At 37.9% G+C, this 22,107-nt stretch overlaps 2 protein-coding genes across 2 annotated transcripts in view; both read left to right on the top strand.

Annotated features, from left to right (window-relative positions):
* Positions 1-21,698, top strand: part of LOC103156542 (protein TsetseEP) — a 22,181-nt gene extending 483 nt beyond the window's left edge. The window contains exons 2-11 of the mRNA XM_007578634.2: positions 6,223-6,320; positions 6,635-7,244; positions 8,095-8,186; positions 8,291-8,345; positions 11,065-11,100; positions 14,708-14,734; positions 15,483-15,506; positions 16,641-16,751; positions 18,590-18,652; positions 18,744-21,698. Of these exons, the coding sequence (XP_007578696.1) occupies positions 6,223-6,320; positions 6,635-7,244; positions 8,095-8,186; positions 8,291-8,345; positions 11,065-11,100; positions 14,708-14,734; positions 15,483-15,506; positions 16,641-16,751; positions 18,590-18,652; positions 18,744-18,790 (1,163 nt within the window). The 3' untranslated portion in view covers positions 18,791-21,698. The remainder of the gene's footprint in view (positions 1-6,222; positions 6,321-6,634; positions 7,245-8,094; positions 8,187-8,290; positions 8,346-11,064; positions 11,101-14,707; positions 14,735-15,482; positions 15,507-16,640; positions 16,752-18,589; positions 18,653-18,743) is intronic.
* Positions 16,096-22,107, top strand: part of arsh (arylsulfatase H) — a 19,236-nt gene continuing 13,224 nt past the window's right edge. The window contains exon 1 of the mRNA XM_016664442.1: positions 16,096-16,099. The gene's annotated coding sequence lies outside the window, so the exon portion shown is untranslated. The remainder of the gene's footprint in view (positions 16,100-22,107) is intronic.

The following is a 22,107-nucleotide window of genomic DNA, read 5'->3' as shown; positions in this document are numbered from 1 at the left end:
CTATCTATCTATCTATCTATCTATCTATCTATCTATCTATCTATCTATCTATCTATCTATCTATCTATCTATCTATCTATCTATCTATCTTTTTTTCTTTCCTCTCTTCCGTCTGTGTGCATGCTTCATTAATCTCATTTTGTCTATACTGACTCCCTACATTCTGCTTGGTTTAATTAATGTCTAATTGGATGACCAAACAGATTTTCATCTTCTGTCTGTTCAGCCGGGCCATCATCAGTGAAGACAGATGCCTCACCTTTTCTAAAATGTGTCCAGATCTTTCTCTTAGGGATTTCAAACCTGAGGGGTGTGGTGGACCCAAGTAACCGTCTCCCCATTTTCCTGTTTCCCACCGCTCATTTCTCTGTGCTTAGCTGTTTTTTTTTTTTTTTTGCTTTTTTGCTTTTGTTCCAGGTGTCTTTTATTTGTCGTTTTTTTGTCTGTCTCCCCTCTTCCTTCCCCTTCAGCTGGTTTGTAAGCTCCCCCCCTTTTTTTTTTTTTTTTGCCTGCAGTGCATGCAATGATTTCAGATTGCTCAAATGCGCAATAAAACTCACATGGAGAGAAGGGGAATGGTTGAGGAAAAACACATAAACTGAGGGAAAAGCAAGGGGAGGTGTTGGAAGAAGATGAAGGATAAATGCTTGAGCTGATTGAGAGGGAAAATAGAGAGAGAGACACAATGAAGGAGAAGTAAGGGCCACGCTATCATTATGCAAACAAATTCAGTTGAACGTTTGGTGTTTGGAGGTGAGGTGGTAATCTCACTCTACCGTTTCATTTTTTTCATACTAGACAAACCGCCAGGGAGAAAGCACCTTTAAATGTATACACGCGCACACACAATTTTTTTTTCTTCTCTCTCTGTAAACCACTCTGAGATAGTGTAAGCTCACTGTGAACTCAGTGGACTTTGGTGCACTGGGACCCTGAAAGTCTCCCCAGGCATGTTTCACTGACATGCACGTGTGCAAGAGAAATCAGTTTATCAGTTTACAAGATGAAGTGTGGGGTCAGTTGTGCGCATGTGGACATCATTTACAGTGTGTGTTAAGCTATAGAAGGGAGGAATAGGGAGTGTTCGGTAACCAGATCCAGTTCCAGCTGTAGACAACACCCAACACACACAACTAGTTTCAGCGCCGTCCGTTCCTCCCGGGCCCTTTGTGTTTCTACGTCTGTGTGTGTAACTCTGAGAGGGTGGGGTGCACTGCAACTTTTATGTACAGAACATGTGAGAGTATGGGAGAGCTCCATGCGTTTTGTGCGTGAATAAGCAAACCATTAAACATTTGTGTCTGAAAGGCAAATGAAAAGGGTGTGAGGTGTGCCAGGTGTGTGTGTATTGTGAGTGCGCCAACTTGTCTGTGTTTACACCTTCAACTGCCAACGCATAAATCATCCCTTTGTGGGTTAAGCGCTCACACACATGCACACACATATTCTCTCCCTTATGGGTGCGTTAAGGTGTTATGATTGGAGTAAACAGAACACTGTTCACAAAACAATGGTTTGGAGAAGCTCTCATATCATCGGACACATGTGGACAAAAAGTTGCGCGGTTAGGACACAAACGTGAGATCATTCACTTTCACTCAGGTGATCTCACACAATTGTTGCGGAAACCAGAAGAGTCAAAAGATAAAATTCCTTTCATTGCTCCAATAGTTCTGTTCGCACACGGCCGAGCTAAAGCTGATAAATGATTGGTTTCCAAGCTTTACATAACTAGCACCACCTCAGTAAATACCAGGCTTGCCAGAGTCCGCCATCTTGTCAGAAGTTTTAAAGCGATCGCAAACCGTCTGGACTGCCTAGTTCATTACGTTAGCTTGAAATAAAAAAATAAAAAAGAAAGAAAGGCAAAAAAAGCAATACCTTTTAACAAAAGTGTAATTGTAAGTTGTAATTAAAAGTCTGAAATTTTTCACCAATATAAAAATGATGACGGCAGCTTATTTGGAATCCTGATGATATGTATCTTGTATATCACACAGACATATAAAACCTAATTCAGCGACCAGTAAAATTGGTCAGTTAGCTTTGATGTTATTCCTTCAAACAAAGTTCTGACATCACCAATAAAAGCACAGCACATGCAGCCACCAGGAATTGTTCTCATTATTCTCATGAAATTTCTTTGCATTTATCTTGAAAATAATTATTACCCAAACTGAGTCATACATCAACCCCAAGGTCAAAATCTTGTATGGTGGTTGTGTATATAAAATTAGATATAAGAGAAATGTGATTAAATTGGATTTGATGTGATTGATTTGGTATAATATGCAACTCCACTTTTTTAAACTTTGCCCAATTTTAATCCTAAATAGTTTCAAATGTCTTGAACGTGTCTAGTATTTTGTAAAAAATGCAAGCAGCAACATGGAAATTTAGCAGAATTCAGTAAAGTTGTTTTATCAATATTACAAATGCTGCTGGAGTCCTTTTCCTTGACAAATTACTATACGGTTTTTATTCATGTTAGGTAAACCTGTGACACCTTGTTCATTTTTGAAATAGTTACCAACCATTTTCAACCCTGACAAAGAAAAGTAAAAAGGAATGACTGGCACTCACTGTCAAACTTTTACTAGTAGGCTGCATTGTTATGCAGTTGTTGGTACAACTGACTTGCAGCAAAACTTCTGGGTTCGAATCCCAGCTGGAGCTGTTGAGTGTGTATAAATGGGATCTTTTCATGTACTGTTTCCTTTATTTTTAATGTACATTGAACACTTTAAATTGCTGTTACCAGTGCATAGTTGTCTCCCGATGTTCCCTGTGACTGAATACATAGTCATAGTATGTAACCCAATGTCTTCTTTGCTCTTTGTAGCCGAAAGGACAATGAGATATATCAATTAACAAGATGGTGTACTATCTAATAAAACCACTCATTGTCTCAAATTAGAGCTTTCTGGCTGCAGTTGTAACTGTCAAATGTTTCAAAAAAAATGTGCAAGAAAGACGGACTTGTGTTTATTTGAACAAAGCATTTGCCAGTTGTAAAGAACTCACAGTGTACTTGACCATGTGTGAGGATCACATGGTCAAATACACTATCAGTATGTACGAATCACATGGTTTCAGTTAGGAGTTATTCCCTCAGGGACCTTTTTGCCGTTCGCAGTTACATACAATAGCATGCAGTCATGTTGGAGACTAAGATGACTCACCAGCCTCAGGGGGAAGTTATGGCAATGAAAAAGAGAGAGTTAGGACTTTGTGAGTAAGAAAGGGAATGAAGAAAGCGGAGTAAGAGACTCTAAGAAGAAGCAGGAGAAAAAGGAGGGAGAGGAAGTTTAACTGCTGGGGTAACAGAAAACAGGACACTCTTTATTAAAAGTGTGAGTAGACGTCAACATGAAGCTTCCCTTGTGTGCAAATGGGATTGTTTGTTCTATTACTGGGGGGAACAGACAAGAAGAAGCCTGACCAGTTTATATTCATGCACGAGTTGTATTTCCGCATGTAAAGGTGGTAAGGGCGGCTGAATGAGGTAGTGGTAAACTGATAAGTGAGAACAGAATGTTCAGTGGAGCAACAGAAGAAGTTTACATCCAGGAGTAGCTTCCCTCCCTGTGCATGTGCAGGCTCACACTCACTAAAGAGTTAGAGCACTTACATGAAATCCACCAAACCTCCCACTCATATGCATGCAAGCTCTAACCTGTGAGATAAAGTCGGGACTCATGTAGTGTTTGAGAAATTAGAAACAAGGGTTGTCATTGCTGGATAAAGATGAGCACTTTTTTTTTTTTTCTGAATAATGTATAGGTTATGTTTTCAGTGCTTTATCACTAGCATTTGAAATACCGAGGCTCATCAAATTCAACCAAGTGCGCCGCAATTCATCTTTGATTAAGACAGCGATTTCCAAAGCAATAATGAGGAAACTGAAACAACCACAGTGCCACACCCATGCACACATGTGCATACAGTGTGATTCATTAGGGGCTGTGATTAATGTTTAGCTTGGATGCAGAGCTGATAGCGTGGCTTTGGGCTCACAAAGTAAAAAGGAAGCATCAGAAACTCTTTCGTAAATGAGTGAAATGAATGTATGCAGGTTTGTTTATAGCTTGTATGTACGTGTTCACATAAACTGAATTTCTAAGAATTTTGAGTTGTTCCCACCGAATCCATGCTAGAATGACAAGAGCCAGGGTGTCATCAGTGCATCTCCCCTCCAGTTGATTTACGGTGCGATAGAGATACTTCAGATATTGTTCATGCTGGTCTCCCTCAAGGCATCACTGACTCTTATGCAATCTGACTTGGCAGGTGGAGGAATCTTTTGAAAATTAACTTAGGAACGAACGCAGTAAATACAGGAAGAGGATATTTTTATATCACCCTAAAGAAAGGTTTTAGGGTATAGAGCTCCTATTTTCTTTTGTCTCCTCCTTCTATCATAGTGTTTCCCATGTATAGTCTAGCTTGGAGAATAACGTTATTACCTGGCAATGTAGTTATGAAATACATTATATTGTGATGATAAGACAAGATTATAGCTGTATATTTTAGAAAAATGACACATAAAAAGTGCAGCCCTATTATTTCTAACAGCCCACACCAATGGAGTCAATACTCTAAGGGCCACAATCTGTCTTTGACATCGGCACATCCAGTGTGTTAAAGGAACTAGCCAGGCCAGGCCGAGGTTTCATGCAGCAGAATTTGATTTATTGTCCCTTTTCCTGTTAAAACTACCTCTAACAGTGTTTCAGTACGGATTTGGTGAAATTTGCGGTGAACCAGATCCTTTGTGAGTTTCTCCAAATCCAGTTAGCTTAGTCCGACTCTGTTTCTTCAAATGCAAGCTGACAATGGAATGACTAAGAGGAAAGGATAAACACAGCAAAACAAACATATGCCACAATTGTTGTGTTTGTGTTGAAGCTGAGGCCTAGTTCTTAGGTGGTCCAAATGTCTTTCTATTTTGTGGTTTTAAAAGTAGCATGGCATTTCCAGAAATGTAAATCCACCTTCTTTCTATGAAATTTGAATCAGTTTGACTATTTTAGAAGTCATCAGATGATGTCCAGATTCAATGAAAAGACAAAGAAATACCCTTTTGTTTAGCTGCGATGGAAAGCAATTTAGCTCATTCTGACTTAACCATGGCTAGCAGTTAGCCAGCCATGGTTTTCTCTCAGGGCTCTACAAATTGTTTACATTTTGTCTGCTAATCTATTATTTATATTTAGTTTTGTTCAGAAATAACTGCAATGTAGGCAACTTCAACATGGTGGGGTTAGGGTTGTGATGTGACTGTATATATTTCGCAGCAACCACCTAAGAACTGCTTCCTTTATTCTTACAGAGGATTAAACATAAATACAAAAAGCATGTCAAGTTTTAAGCATCTTCATCTCCATGGCTCAAAATAGACGCTCATACTTATTAAGAGTTTCTTGTTCGCAGCAACTGGTGCGGCTTTGACTTGAAAATTTGTGGAATTTTAACAAAATATCATTAGTAACCACTTCAATTATTGTAAAGCGGAAAAGTACTGCTGGGGTGACTCAGCCTCAGGTTACATGTGAAATCAGCTGAGCAAAGACAAATAAAAACTAAACAGTGTTTGTTGCTTTAGCTACTCACACGAAACAGGGGAATGTCACAAATCTAACTCCAGCGCACGCACGCACGCACGCACGCACGCACACACACACACACACACACACACACAGTTGCACAACAAAGAAGAAGTGTTCTCATTAGTGCAAAGCTGCAACAGCTGTCCTGAGGTTGAGACTTTCGTTGAGTGCTGCCTGGGGTCAGATGAGATCGAAGTGCATGTCATCCACTTCAGAGCTGAGTGTTACCATCGTGGATCAGTCAGGACGGGGTGTGGCCCTGGATCTGCTTGCGTTCTCACAGACCTTGAGGAATCGTCCCAGTGTTTCCACAGTCATCACCATGAAGTTTCGTTAGCACTGCTTTAAACTGAACACAGGTTTTCTCATTCAATAACAAATAGAGTACACTAAATGTTGATCAGTGATGGGAATCTTTTCAGGGATTTACCCACTGAAAGAATTCAGAGGCAATTCAAGCTTTTTGAGACTTGGGCAGCCAGATCTCTCTAATTTCACCCGTTTTTCTTTTAAAGCAGAAGAGTTGGACCTTTCGCTCAAACATGTCAGTATATAATGTAAAAGTCTAATGTTATTCTGTTGCTTTCTTTTTTTTTCACATGACTTCATCCAGATGAGGGAGACGTAACGGTTGCTCCAGAGACGGAAGACACGGCAACAGAACCAGTAGATCTAGCGGTTGATGGAGAAGCTGATGGCGCAGCAGAGACGGTGAGGAAAACAAAATGCTTCCCTTCAGTTTGATTTGCTTGTTTCTAATGTGTACAAGATGTTACCTTAAAATCACAGACTAAAAAGCTATCCTTTTAAAATATGTAAGTGAAAATTTGAAAGCTGAGCGTGAGAGGTAATGACATAAGCAGAAGCTGATTTTTTGTTAAGTTTTGTGGAATTAATGATGTACAAGTTGATTCTTCATTAGTTTTTGTGCCTCACTATAAAATGTACCACATCCTTATTCTGCACTAATAACTACAAACACTCTCAAACTTCAATTGTGTTAAAAAAAAATCTGTTAAATACAGGAAGTACCAGAAACAGAAGGTGAATTAGACACAGCAACTGACCCTGCACTAACGTCAGAGCCTGAACCAGCGGCTGACCCTGACCCAGCAGCTGACCCTGACCCAGCAGCAGACCTTGCGCCAACGTCAGAGCCTGAATCAGCAGCTGACCCTGACCCAGTGGCTGACCCTGCGCCAACGGCAGCACCTGAACCAGCAGCTGACCCTGACCCAGCGGCTGATTCTGAGCCGACGGCAGAGCCTGAACCAGCAGCTGACCCTGACCCAGCGGCTGATTCTGAGCCGACGGCAGAGCCTGAACCAGCAGCTGACCCTGACCCAGCAGCTGATTCTGAGCCGACGGCAGAGCCTGAACCAGCAGCTGACCCTGAATCAGCAGATGATCCTGAGCCAACGGCAGAGCCTGAACAAGAAGATGACCCTGAGCTACTGGCTACAGCTGAGAATGGCGGTATTGTAGAGTCAGAGACATCTACAGCACCGTCTGCAGGTGCGGCGACCTCAGCAGCACCTGCAGAAGACGGCTCAGGAGGAGTTGCACCTGCTGTTGGTGCAGAACCTGCACCTTCCACAGTGGCTGCTGAAATTGAACCATCTCCCACACCACAAGGTAATTTAGAAAATAATTATTTATTTGTGCTTATTCTAGATTAATCTTGTCAATTCAATGTTTACCTATATTCTCATAGTCCACTTTATTAAGTGTGGTGATAAAATGAAAACATTCCTCAAAGATTTCGGTCAATGTTAAGATAATTGCGTCACACAGTTGCTGCAGATTTACCTGCTGTGCACCCAAAAGGCTCTACTAGCCTGAGAGCTGGTCACAGTTGAAGAGTGGAGCAAACTCAGTCAGTGTGATGGTCCAAAAACCTGCAAAAATACGCAGGCAGGCTGAGGTCTTTAAATGATGCTCAAGTCGTAGCTAGGGGCACTCAATGTGGAACTAAATATTCCCCCAACCACTAAACCACCAACAACAACATGAATTGTAAAGACAAGACAGAATGGATTGTGTGCTTAGGTGACAGAAGTGGAATCTGGTGTGATGTTTTCTGCTTCCTCTAAATATGTTTGATTATCTGAAAATGTTATTCTGTGTACTTTTTTTTAACTAGATGTCTAAATGCTTTGCATTGAGTTGCTGCCATTTTATTGACTGATTCACTATTTGCATAAAAAAAGCAATTGAACTGGGGTACCTGTTCAACTAGTGTATGTCATATTACATTAATATTACTACACTAATCCTTTCTGAATATTGTCACTGTAAAATATTTGTAAAAATCTAATTTCTTGAAGCAGAGCCATGGGGGTAATGAACTTTTGTGAAGCTGATATTATTTTTATGATACAGTATCTTCACTGAGAGTTGGCAGTGACTATTTTTTTTTCTGTACACTGTAATAATGTAGAATTAGGCAAGCTATTTCATGTCCTGCCTCTCTTTGTATTGCCAGTTCACTCAGATGATGATGATGATAATGTGGAAGAGCCTGAAAAAACAACTCCTGTACCTGAGGTTGCTGACCCAACTGCTGCACCCTCTAAGGTCAGTGCTTGTAATGTGAAGACTTTAAAAACCATTTAGTAAACGTTTGCTTTGACACATCTCGTTTCTGCTGGTTTATGTGTGTTATGGTTTATTTTCAATAGCCTGAAGAGAGGGTCAGAGAGGGAAGAAAACATATTCCACAGATCGACGAAACAAGTAAGAACTTATGTGATCACAATGTTTTGAAACAGAAAATTAATTAAGATGCAACATTTAAATCCTGCTTGCAATAACTGATGCAAAAGCATTGATGATGAGCGTTTTCACTTTTTATAATGCTATAGCCGTAAATGGCAGTGTGCTCAATGGGATTACATGTGACATGGCGTTGAGCTTAATTATCAAGTGAAAGATAAAAGACGCAAAGTTTTCAGCATCTTTCGCCAACCATAAAAACATGAAAGGTGTGATTCACATTTGTATTCAGGGCTGGTGTGGACAACCATGATACATAATGCTCCTACCACCATGTTTTACCATTGCAGTATTAGCTTAAACTATACAGGGTTTTTAAAAGTTGGCAACGTTCTGGTGTCATCTGCCTCAAGCCCGTTTTTTTTTCTTTCTCTAATGTTTCCTTTATGGTTTATGGCAAACTACAAACAAGATGCTTTATAGAGTTCTATTAAAAATGGATTTCTTCAAGCATCTCTTATATCAAAGGGACGCACCGTCCTGTCAGCAAGAGTTACCATCTCGACTGGTTGACAGATTAGGCAGATAGTGTGCCTTGGTAGGTTTGCAGTTATGCAACACTCTTCCCACGATCTTATAATGGATTAAATAGTTCTTTATGGGATGTTTAAACCTCGGAATTTAAAACTTCTCCCTCATTTGAGCATATTTGTATTTGGATGTAGTTACACATATAGAAGGAAGAATTTTGGGGATTTGATCTGTTAAAGGAATTAAACAAGAGTACACGTTTTTCCTTTCACTTCACTCTTATGTGCTACTTTGTGTTTATGCTTATTGCATAAAATCCAACAAAAAACTTGATGGCTGTGACAAAAATGTGAAAAAGGTATATGACGAGCTCTTGGTATGATGCAAGTATATTCTTACAACAAGCAAATGAACTAACCGGCAGGGTCAGCTTAATGCTTTCTTTTTATTCATTTAGAAAGAGAGCAGGCCCTTTCAAAAGACACAGACACATTGGTGATTTGATTCAAAATCAATTTAGGACAAATTTTATACAGCAAACCATGCAGTCTTTAGAAAACAACCACATTTGTAGTGGAAAAGTGGCTTCCCTCATGGAGTGTGCACAGTAGAGCGCTAATGGAGTAAAAATCTTAATGTTTGTACCATTAATCTGGTAATCAACCTGGGTATATTGACTCTTATATGACTTTTATCTAGCAAAAAAGGACATGGTGCAGAAAGATCTGAACACAGATGATTCTGAGGTCTTACTTTGTGTTCTCTCGATGCTGTGAAACTGTCCAGACTTGTTTATACAGCTGCCGTCTCTCATTTTATGACGGTTGAACAGGGAAAGAACCTATTCAGTAAATGTGCCATAAAATCACACAAAATAAAAAACAACAACACACCCCTCGTCTTAGACCGCCTTGAGAAGTTGCACACCTAAATTGAGGAATGCATATTCCCAAGTCTGTGCCAATGATATTCCCGTGTTATTCTCTTTTGGGGGGGGACAGCTTAATACCTCAAAAAACACTATTTGGGAATTTTATGGAAGCAGATTAAACAGGCAAAAAAAAGAAGAAAAAGAAACAACGTTAAAACATTCCTAAACCAATGTTATTTGCTTAAGACAGCAGACAACTTTGATCTCTATAGAATAATGTCTCCATAATGCCTATTTGAGCCATTTCATGCCACTATATGCATATGGCTTTTCAAATTTCACTTTGTTTCACACATATATCACCAATTCAGCCACAACTGATGTCAGTGGAAACGAGGTCTGTTGTTTCCCACAGTAATTTTCTTCTGGCAAAATGCTGCAGTTTCCATTACTTACTTTTTCCATGTCTTGCAAGACACTCACCTTTCCAGATAGTTGTCAGTCAGCATCCTGTTTGATGCAGACTGTTTGCTGCTGCTTGATCCATATGTGACAAAGGATTGGCAGATCTTGTTGTAAATTGGTTATTCTGGGAGGGAACATTTTTACAAAGGAGTTTCTTGGTAACTGTTAGGCTCAGATTAGAAATTCCACAGCAAATTAAACAAGTCGGTTCAGTTCCAGTGTATACTGATGTTGGAGGATCAGTTTTTTTTTATTTTTTATTTTTTATTGAATTAGTGCCTTTATGCCGCTTGTAGATACAGGCATTTGTATTACAAGCTTAATTCAAATAAAATTAAAAAATACTTTTTTTTTTTTATCCCCAAGGAAAAGTGGCACAACAACCAACAAGAAATGTGATTCATCAATAAAATATGTTTGTTGTGTTTGCTGCTATAAAATTCTCTCTTGAACAATTTTTGAGTTAAAATAGAACAAATAAATCAGAAAAAAAAATATTTCCTTCAATCATATTTTTTGTTTCAGCTGTTATGTGTTAGTTTTTTTTTAATTTTTTTATTGTTATGTTGTGTTTTAATGTACAGCACTTTGTATCAGCTGTGGTTGTTTTAAAGTGCTTTATAAATACAGTTGGTATGGTATGGTTTCATTACCTTGCAGTAATCTGTTCGCTTTCTACTTTTATACTTATGTAGATATACACCTATACTTTGATATTTACATGGGTTGATTAATTAATCTATAAAGTATTATCTAAATATTGTTTTTCATGTCATTTATAAATGATCTCATACAGAAAATTTATTTTAGTAATTTCTTGCTGCTTTTTTTTTATTTACCTGATATATTAATTTTTGTTGTCTTTTCCTACAGTTGTAAAAGCGACTGTCCAGCAGAATCTTATCAAAGGTAAATTTTGTTTAACTTTATTCATTCTAATTTGGTTTCTATTTTATTTTAACAGTCCTTTTGATATTAGTAACTCAATGGGGACATATTTGTGGAGGTTGGCCCTTAAAGCCTCACCTGAGCTGCAGAGATCAGGGAGAAATAATTGGATAGTCTCAAAGAATAGAACTTTTTTTTTTTTTATTGTTTGTTGTGCTTAAAGTGGAAGAGTAACTGTTTTATGTTGGGAGTTTAGAAGGAGTAAGTCCTAAACTTAAATTAATTTTAGATCAAAAGTGCGATTCACTTTGTGTGCAACAACAAAGCCCTTTTAAGTTTGTCAGGAAATATTTAAAGACATTTCAGATCTTTGTTTTGTTCTCTTTTGGTTGTTTTAAAAGAGCTCATGTCTTTGGTTAAATTGTGTGTATAGAGTTATTGCATCTCACTAATTTCTGAAAAATTATGAGTAACAGATGTGCCGTTTTGCTTAAATATACAGTTCCCAGGGATTGCATTTAAGGTGGGAATTTGACTCACACACTTTTACCTCCCACATTTGGGTGTTGCCATTTGGTTGTTGAAGACACCTCCCAAATGATTTACACTGACTTTACAGCTGAGGGACCACTCTTTGTTCTCTACATTTCACTGTGGTGTTATTCTCTTTTCTTTTTCAAACGAAAGTGTTGATTTACGAAAGGCACAAGACTGTGGCGGTCTGATTCATGTATCAAATGTCAAGAAAAAACTTTATCACATGTATCAGTCATATAAAAGTAAAAACTGTTAAGAGATAAAAAGGTTTTATCAACAGCCTGCTAAAGCCCCGATTGTAGTTCTCCCTCCTCATCCGCATCTGTTACGTTGGTTGAGCCACACCCATATCCGTGAATTAAAACACCCATGGGATTTCCCCTAAGATAGAGTTAAGGCATCATTCGTGACAAATTATATCCTTTTATAAAAAAACCTCACACCGTTGACACCCTTTCTGCTGAAATATCAGACTTGTTCTGTAGAAATGCGTCGGGCTTCCAGGGGTACTGGACTCAGGAGTTCTCCGATTTATATTATCTTAGTATATGATTCAACAAGGAAGCACTGACATTAAAATGTGTTTGATAATCTCCTTATTTTAATTGTCATTTACATGAAATTTGCTTCACTTGCAGTTTTTATATATTTATTTCATTTCAAACATTGTGTTCAACTCAGAAATGAATAGCACCTGGTCAAGGGAAAGACATGGATCACGATAAAAATATTTTAGTTAGCCCAAGTGATCCGTAGATCACTGTTTTCATCAGGTGTATCGAGCTGCTAACTAAGAATATTCCATTACATTACTCAGTTGTAGCTAAAACAGTTATTGAAACCAATAAAAGAATAAAATGATGATGGTAAAGATATATTATCTTGTTTAGTTTTTATCTAGGTAGAATCTTATCTTATTTCTACAATAGTTTATATTGGTTTCCATGTTGTTATAAGGCTTAGTGATGCAATTTTTTTTTATCGCAGAGGGTTATCTACACAAGCAAATACAAGACGCTGTGAATGATATTCACTTGGACAAGCATGTTCCCATAATTAAGTTGTTTTTTATAGAGTGCAAAAAGAGAACTTGAAAGATAGATTATAGAGATTTCTCACCAGGATATCAATACAATGTTTGTCCAGAGACATTAATTGTCCACGCTGAAAAACAACAGAACTCTGCTCTTTGTATTTCATAAAAATAAATGCCATCATTGTGACTCTTCTTCTGACATTTTCATTATGTGCCGTGTGTTCGGCAACCCGCTCTAACAACAATTGTAATTTTACCTGTCAGGGTGCACAATCAAGGCAACGTCGCAAAACACTCTGGGCTTCACATAAAGAGTCAAACTTATAGCACTCCACTTCATTGACAGGGCTCATAATAAGCTCTGATTTATTTCAATTTTCCTTACCTGGATGTTGCTATGAAAGACGGGCTTCCCCGTAGTAAGAAATATTTTTGCATTTTTGTATTGTAATATAGCATGTGCTTTGGAATCTTGTTACAGTGGAATAAATAATGGAATAAAAAGTTAATAAAAGTCACATTAAAAATGATGCCAATGCCAAAATACAGTCACTCACGGCAGTGGCGGGCCGTGAATTTAGTACCTGGTCCCGCAGAGGGACTTTACCGATTTAATCCACCATTATCACGCTACAAGTACACAAGCCACCAATAAACTCAATATAACAAGATCTGGTCTTACAGAGGTTTGTTCAGCCCTGTCATCAACACCAGTACTGAGTGAATGGATGTCAAGCGTCCTGCTCTAAATGCGTTATTCAGACCAGGTATTTAAATACGTCCTGAGTGACCACATGGATCCTAACTGTGCTGTTTGCAAATAAACACACAAAGACAGCTAAGACGTCATTATGGAGATTTTCTTCTGATATGTTATTTTATATGATCAGGATGTTTATGAGAGGCGTGCAGAGAGATGGAGGAAGGTGGGGAGTGAATGAGACGGCGCTACATAAATTACACAACAGTGTTTATCTAGGGCTTTTCCTCGATGGCTTGATATATCCTGTTATATATACTGTTTTACTTCCCTGACCTAACATCTTGCAGCCATGATGTAATGCTGGAAAATTTTAGTCCTCATTCAAATATTCTTTTCCAAAGATATTTACGTTGCAGCCTTGTCAAACTGGATGTCATTTAAGTCAAATGGATAAGTTCAGAAATCCAAAGAAGACCCTGTAACCACAGTGTTTGACAGTAATGTGGCCAACATGAAAATATTCAGGGTGTACCTACGTACTTTTGCAAGACACTAAGCCCGAGATGCATTTAAAATGCTTTTACAACACAGATGTTTGAATTTCCTGAATTCTGCTCATCATGACGTGTCTCTGATTTGAATAAGTTGAATCACTTGTCACACTTGGCAGTTTGACTGCAGTGCATTAAGTAGAGATTTTCTCAGCATTTACTCCGTACTGCCCAGATGAAAGCAGACTCCCTCTAATCACTACAATCATGGATTTTGTTGTGAAAGATTTCTTCTTCAGCAGCTTTGTCAAGTTGAAGCAGGCTGGCAGTGGCCATGATGTAACAGACACATTCGGGCAAGCAGAGCAGATGGTGATCACGGACCTGTTGGTACACAGATCACTTAGATCAAAGATTGCCAAAAGGAGTTTGCATCTGATAGGTTATCTCTGTGATGATACTAACACATGTGTAAGTGTTCTCAAGTCACACTAGAATTCACTTTTTTTGTGGACATGATTGTGCATGTTGTAATCTGTTTGAGGATCTTTTAGCGTGGTTCTTCTCAGTTTTGCACTTTTAGCGTCACACTGGTGTACACGTGTAATGATTAGCTTAGTTGATGGCTATCATATCTTCCATGTCAAAATTATTGCTTTAAAGATCTGTTCCCTAAACAGTTAAGGCAGAAACGCAAGTGCTTAATACTCCTGAAGTATAATCTGCCACAAAGAGATTAAACTTAATCCTTCTTCTCGTTTTTTTCTCTTACATGTACTGCCAAGCCACTTCACTAATGCTTTTCCCCCCTGCTTTATCAAATTACATATTCTCCTGTCTTTTTTTTTTATTTCTTTTTAGCTCCAAAGGCTGATGCCAGTTCAGAAGGTAAGTTTTTTTTTTGTTTGTTTGTTTTTTGTTTCTTTCTGTTCATCATCAAAATATTTATGACTGCAAAAATGTTATTGTATTGCACCAGGTCCTGCTCATATTCTTTAAATCAGAAGAAAAAACAGTGGGGATTATGTAGATCTGAAACTTGGTGAAACAGGATATTACTAGCATACCTTTTACAAGACAAACGGAATAGAAAAATCCATGCAAAAGTTTGCAGTTTGTGTCTGATGATACATCTTAGCATTGTATTCCTTTGTTCAGGACTACGATGCCATAATCTTTTAAATAATTAAAACCTTGACTATTGAAAGTGTAGTACAAAAATGAAATCATAATGAGTCTTGTAGCTTTTTTTTCCAATACATTATTTTATACTTTTTCACTTGAACTCAGACACAATCTGGAGACTTTGCTGTTGCTAATCTTTTATTGTGTGGCCACTGTGTTATGCTTTAATGCCCAAGTTTAGATTTCAAAGTGTACCATCATTACTCCTTTGGCTGTATTCTTTGTCGATTTTGTCTTTGTTTTTTTGGGGGAAGGGCGATGGTGACGGTAATGAAAATAACTACAGCATAAACTAAAATGTAAGACGAGAAGACTTGAAAAGGATCTTTGTACACTGCCTTATGTTATGTCTATAACTCAAATAAATCAAAGGTGATGCAAATTAGGTGTTGTTAGTGCAACATCTATGTTATTTTCCAATGTTTGTTAATTTTGTTTATTTTCCTTCCAGATCCAGAAGCTCCCAAGCCTAAAGGTGTGTTAAATCTCTCTTCTATGTTCTGGTTACACCACATTCTCCCACCCTCTCAGGCTCTTCCCCAAACATACCTGCAGCATAAGATTTGCTCTGCTTATTTGTGTTATGTGTTGGCCTTAGCTGGTTTGTGCTTCCCACATCACATTTTCAAAACCTCCTCTTTAAACTGTGGGGATTAAGTATGTTTGCACCTTTGTAAACAATGACTAGAAGCAGCAGTCACAGAAGCAGAAACAAAATGTTAAGGAGTGCTATAGTTATTTCTTCTTATTGTTATTATTACTTCATTTTCTGAAAGACTAATCGTGGCTTAAACTCAAAGCATGGATTTGCTGCCGTCTTCTTTTCAAAATCATTTCCTTTCACTGTGTTTCTTTACCTTTGGTGTGCTGCTCTTTCTCACATGCATGTTCATGCATGTCTGACATTCACTTCCTTCTACTGACTCACTACAGTCTCCTGTTTCATCCCACCCCCCCTAATTATGTTGACTCATTCTCTTTTTTCAACGTTTATTGCAGTTCACTGACTCGCTCCTCTCGCCCGTTTTTCTCACCTTTTCCTGTTGCTGCAGTTTATAGTTTATTCAGGTGTGCATATGACGTTGACTCCACTTTTATATTCCATCAATCAACTTCCTCTTCAGTCCTCATGTCACGTGTCGGGTCATCTCAGTGTATCTTGCCATTATTACTCTCTGTTGAATGAAAAGCAACCCCCGGTACAAAACAGCCCTTGTTTTCATTTTTGAAATACGTCGAGGTGAAAAACTGTGTGGTATGCCAAGCAGCAATGCAGATACATTCCATTCGTATGATGTGGTAAATTGATGTTATATGCAGTAAGTTATGTTAATAACTGACTGAAAACAGGTAATTTAAGCAAAGTTGTTGCTGAGTAAATTATTGGGTGCAGCAGTTCTAAGCAGACAATCGTCTTTACTTATTTGTGCTATTTATATTAGTTGAGGCAGTGGCGTTACGTAGCTGTATGCTTGCACAAAGGGCAAAAAACTACCCAGCCTGGTTTAATTCCAAATGAATGTGAACATGTTATTGGCATTTCAAGTGTTTTCGTCTTCTTCTTTTATTATTTCTTTAATAATTTGTTTTATTTTGTTTCTCTGTGCAGGCTCTACACATTTAGCAGCAATCCTGTCTGGGATCATTGCGTCTGCAGTGGGAGCAGTCTGTGGGTACTTTTCCTATCAGAAGAGGAATTTGTGCTTCAAAAAAGGTCAAGGTAGGTTTGAGAAATGGGTTTCTTTGTAATACAGCAAGTACAGAAATTACAGCTGTTAATGATTTCTACTACCAAATACAATGAATTAAGCTTTCCTAAAACCAGACATTTTGAGATATTTGATGAACTACAACACAAATGTCTTGTTCAATTTTCAGATCTGTGTCAAATTTACAGTGTTAAAGCGTACTGTGAACGGTTTAAATTTTTCTTACATTATACCTGCTGACATTAACTCTGTCCAATTTGGCTGAACTTGAGCTCTGCTTTAATAAGAAGAGGAGAAAATAAAATAATGTTGTTGTCTTAAGTGATTGGAAATGTAGCCAAGAACCCGATACATGCCACGCTGCAAATGCAGAGAAAAATGGTTTTCAAACTATCTAATCAGTACGTTTAATTCAATGTGCACGTCACAATGATGTGAGTTTTATTTTCCTTCCTCTTTACAATTTTTGAGTCCTTTGTGTTGATCACTCACATAAAATTCCAGTAAGATATATTTAGGTTGGTGGTTTTTATATGACAAAATGTAAAAACACTAATTTGTTAAAAAAAATACTTTTGCAAGACATTGTATACTTATAGTACTACCAATTAGTGGTAGGATGCCACAGACGATTGAGCATCTTTGATTTAGATCAGAACTGACCGACTGTCTTAAATTGATCTCCTTCAAGCTCGTTTCTGGCAAGAAGAAAGTGTCGTCTCAGGGTTTGTCTTTTAAACAAAAAAGCTGACCTTTCGAAGGTCAGCTGTCTGCAAAGACAGCAGGCTCAGCTTCACGTTTCACTGAGTGTTGGCAGTTACAATTAGCTCACATACATCCTGCATCCCAGTATCGCCTCTTCAGCAAAGTTTAAATTTACAGTAAACACAAACTGTTCTGCTTTAGCAACACATACAAAGAAGCAGATTTAGACCGTGTTTGGTATTGGCTGAATGTGTAGTTTAATTGCCAGTTAGTGTTAGTGGTTTCTATAGCAATCACATTTAGAAATGCTATCCTGGAAAGTCCCCCCTCCCAAAAACAAAAACCTTACTCTGGGGAGATTAATACATTATTGATATTCTTTTTTTCTTTTTTTTTATATAAATTTGTAATCCTTACAATTCTGAACAGGAAAGACAAAAGAGTGAAGTTAATAAGAAGTTATGCATAATTCAACCCAATGCCTGCAGATAAAATCCAGTAGAGTTTTATAATTTACTCTTTAAGGAATACTAATATTATTTTACTTGTCGTATTCTCCTGTGTGCACTGTGGAACAGTGGGTGAAGCAGTCATCTTGCAGTCTTAAAGTTGTGGGTTTGATTCCATTTTCCTTCTCTCGCTCGTCCCTTGGGCGAGGCGCATAACCTCAAGTTGTTTCCCAATCTGCATATTGGAGAATGAATGTGTTTGTGATTGTGACTCTAAAGCCCTTTGAAAGACTGAAATGACAAGGGACTGGCTATACGAATTGTGTCCAATTAACAACTGTGGTGTCCAATTCCAGTCCGTGAGAGTTACCGCACTGCAACTATTAGATGCATTCCTTTTCCAACACACCTGGATCAAATGAATGGCACATTTTCAGGCCTCTGCAGAGCTGAGTTACTGCTGGTGATGGAAAGTCAGCCTTTTGGTTCAGGCGTGTTGGAGCAGGGGTGCATGTACAAGGTAGTAGCAGTCGAGGGCTGGACTTGAACACTCCTGATTTACAATATTCTACAACTTTTTTTTTAATGGGCAGGAAAGTGATTAGTAAGCAACATGAAGTTTTATGATGCAGCGTTTCCTTTTCTTTTACTTGTTTGTTTCCTTTTAACTGACTTTATCACTCTTTTTCAATTAGAACCAGATCCCGAGAGTGGAGCAGACAAAGCAGCCGCAGCAGACGCTAAGTCGGAACCCCACGGTACGACTGAAACACTGATTAACACTCACCAGATGTAAGTAAATACAAGCATTCAGAACATTCAAACATTCAATTGTTTTATTTTATGCAGAACAAAACACCCTGCTAGAAAACTCCGGTCAACAAACGTCTGACTAGCCCGGGCCAACTTCATTCAAGCAGAGGCAATCTCACTGTTAGGCTCTGCCCCGAAGAGCTAAATTACTGTGAGGCCTCAGAGCAGGCCTGTGTGTTTCTGATTGTGTAAGTGTGTGTTGGTCTGCGTGAGCTTGTGCGTGTGTATGCTTGTGTGTGTGTGTCTTCGTTCTTGTGTGGGGCAAAGGAGTTAGATAAAGATCTAGTGGTTTCTGGTCATTCCAACAAGGCAATTTATTAAAATGATCAATCAAAATCCAACTTTGTTTTTTTTGTCAAGTTGCCATCAAAGAGATTAAATCTCATATTAACTGTAACCGTAAAAATATCCCAACTCTGCAACATTGTTCTTTTATTTGAGATGGCTACTACATTGTCCTGGTAATTCAATATAATTTGCTCTCCGTGAGTGGAAAACCTCATGGAGAGAAACGGAGAGTGATATTGTACGTATTGAACTAGTACTTTTTTTTTTTTTGCATTTATTGAGCCAAACATATGATAATGAAAGTATACAAATGTCCTAAAGAAAGAAAAAAAAAAATATATATATATATAACATAAGTTATCTCTTGTAAAAGTGTAGAATAAGAGGACAAGAAGTGGCATGAATTACTATCACTGTACTTTGTGAATTTTGACATAGGAGAAGTGTTAGAGGATTTTATTCCTAGTTTTAGGGGAATGCCCTGATTTAGGTTATCATGTGCTTGGAATACCAACGGCATCACTGTAGTACCGTGTTTTCTTTAGTTTGTCCTATTTTGTTTTGTTTCTCTCTGGTGAAGGGACTCAGACTTTAATCTTGTTCAGTGACTGTTTCTCTGTCAGCTGAATAGATTAGTCGATGACATTTCTTATTGACATTTGAAATAGACAATAATCAGATACAGACAGTTCATATCCTTTGATTTTTTCTTTTAACCAAACAATAGAGCTTTGGCTATTGTTTTGTTTTTAGTCTAAACCTGCTATTTACTTCTCTACAATTTAACTAGTGTGTTAAAGTACATACAGTCAGGTTTTTAGGGAACTTCAGAAGTTCATTAGTTTTCTGGATTGTATTTTATGGAATCAGATTAAATGCAAGTCACACTATTTATGTTGCTTTGGGGACAATAACATATTGGTTGTTATGTGACAAAATATGAAAAGGTTCAAGAAGTATTATGACACAACAATCATTACTGTTTTTTTCCCCAATATTTTAAATTCACCTAAGTTTAATCCAAAAGACAAAGGGACATCTAACAATGAAAAAGTTAAAAAAAAAAAAAAAAAAAACTTAATGTAATTATGTATATGCATTTTTTGTTAGTTTTGTTTAGTTTTTTCTGTAGTATGTGTAGTTGAGATGCAGTGATTTCTTTGTTATAGTGCCTTTCACTATCACAGCGTGGCTTGGTAAATCTAAAGACACACAGAGAAGACGTATGGACTAATAATATCAAACAAGCGAATCACACGAAACAATAAAAGGAAGGTGTTGCATGCTGCTCAAAATTTAAACACAATGAATTTGAAGGTATGGTACACACAGGGTGATAACAGCAACAAACGGCATGCTTAAAACAGACCAGCTTTGTTTCTTCAACAAACAATTCCACCAACTTGATCTGATTTTATGTGCAAAGCTCTCCTCAGTGTGTGTCTCTTCATTGAAACAAGCCAGTTAGTGCTGTCAGTGTTTTTGTATCATTCATAGACGGACAACATTCACCTGTGACCTTTATATGAATTTCTACCATCTTAGCAGTGGTGCCTCTGAGCCGACACTGATGGTTTTTTGAGTCAACTAGATTCCTGTGGTATTTTGTGATTTTTGTGAAAATGCCTCAGAAGACACCGCGCTACTGCCTTTTTTTTTTTTCCTGTCTCCTGCCACTGTAGCACAAATTAACTTCTGAATGTCTTTTCTTTTGCCTTGAAGTTTTGTACTTTCTGTACTTCTTTTAAACAAAAATAATGTGGTTATACTGGTGGTATAGTGTCGCAGTTCCTGAGGTGTTAGCTGTAAAGCACTACATAGCTGCAATACAGGACAGAGACTGTTGCTAACAGCCTAGCCTTGAGCTGAGAAATAGTCTGTGATGTCACATTAATTGTTTTTTATGAACTGTGGGCCGAACGCAAGTTTGAAGCTCTGCTAACTGCCATCTTATTCTGTAACCACCGATAGACAATAGACAGTTTTATCTTGAGATGTTAAAGCAAGCGGATAATATGTCTGGCGTAGAGTGAAAATGCACAAACTACCCATTGTATAACAGTACAAGCTTTCTTAGATAGCCATCGATGCCTTCAAAACAGATTATCTTCCTTTAAGTGCAGCGCTCTCCCCCTTCTGTGCACATTCCACGGGGTGCTTTAAGATTCAGCAAACGCACTCTGATGTCCTGCAGTGTAAATTCAGACTCATTTAATACGCAAGAGAATTCCTCAGTGCTAATCTGCTTTACACTTTTCCCCTAAAAGTCCCACAAAGGCACAATGTATCGGACTGCAGCATCCAAACCAGAATGTAAACCTTTGGGTCCTGAAGTGCACTTTCCAAATCAAACAAAAGGGCATCAAACATGACGCTAACCAGTGCTGCCTTATCATTTATATCATCTTGAATATTTCTGAGAGGGAAACAAAAGAACAGTGTCAACATCAACAGAAAGATGAGCAGAGATTTTGTTGTTTTGTTTTGTAAGAACATTCTCAATTGGAGAAGCACTTTCCTATCCTGTATACACATTGACTTATTAAATGCATTTAGACGAGTGTAAAGCTTTTCCTGTTAATTTAATATTCCATGTTGATATTTCATGTATGAACTGTCTTCTTCAATGTCATTCAAGCACTTGTGCTCGACCGGAGGTGTGTAAATAATGTTTGACAAGTCGATTAAAAACTTTTCGTGGGAGTTTCTGGTTGGTTTGTGTGTTTTGTCTTTTGTCTTTTTTTTTTTTTTTTCCTCCCCAACAGATTACCAGCAAAGATAAATGATAAGAAATAAGTTTGAAAAAATAAAAAAGACCACATGATGTTTGGGAGAATCTCGATGATGGTCCATTTCTTTTGAAAGAACTTCTCCCTTTGCTGCACATCAGACTTTCACAAGCAACGGGCACGAGACGATGACAAAGCCCTTTGAATCACCTCTAGACTTTTGACCTGTCGCACCAATAAAGGAATAATAAAGGAGTAATCCATACCTGTCCATAAAACGTAATTTGAGTTAATCTCTACACTTAAAATTTGTCCCTGAAAAAAGGTTAAAGATAAAGGAGTTACAAATTACAAAGAACCTGATTTGCATACCATGTATATAT

Source organism: Poecilia formosa, unplaced genomic scaffold, assembly GCF_000485575.1.
Source record: "Poecilia formosa unplaced genomic scaffold, Poecilia_formosa-5.1.2 Scaffold486, whole genome shotgun sequence".
Lineage (NCBI taxonomy): Eukaryota > Metazoa > Chordata > Actinopteri > Cyprinodontiformes > Poeciliidae > Poecilia > Poecilia formosa.
This window is presented reverse-complemented; position numbering and strand designations above follow the sequence as displayed.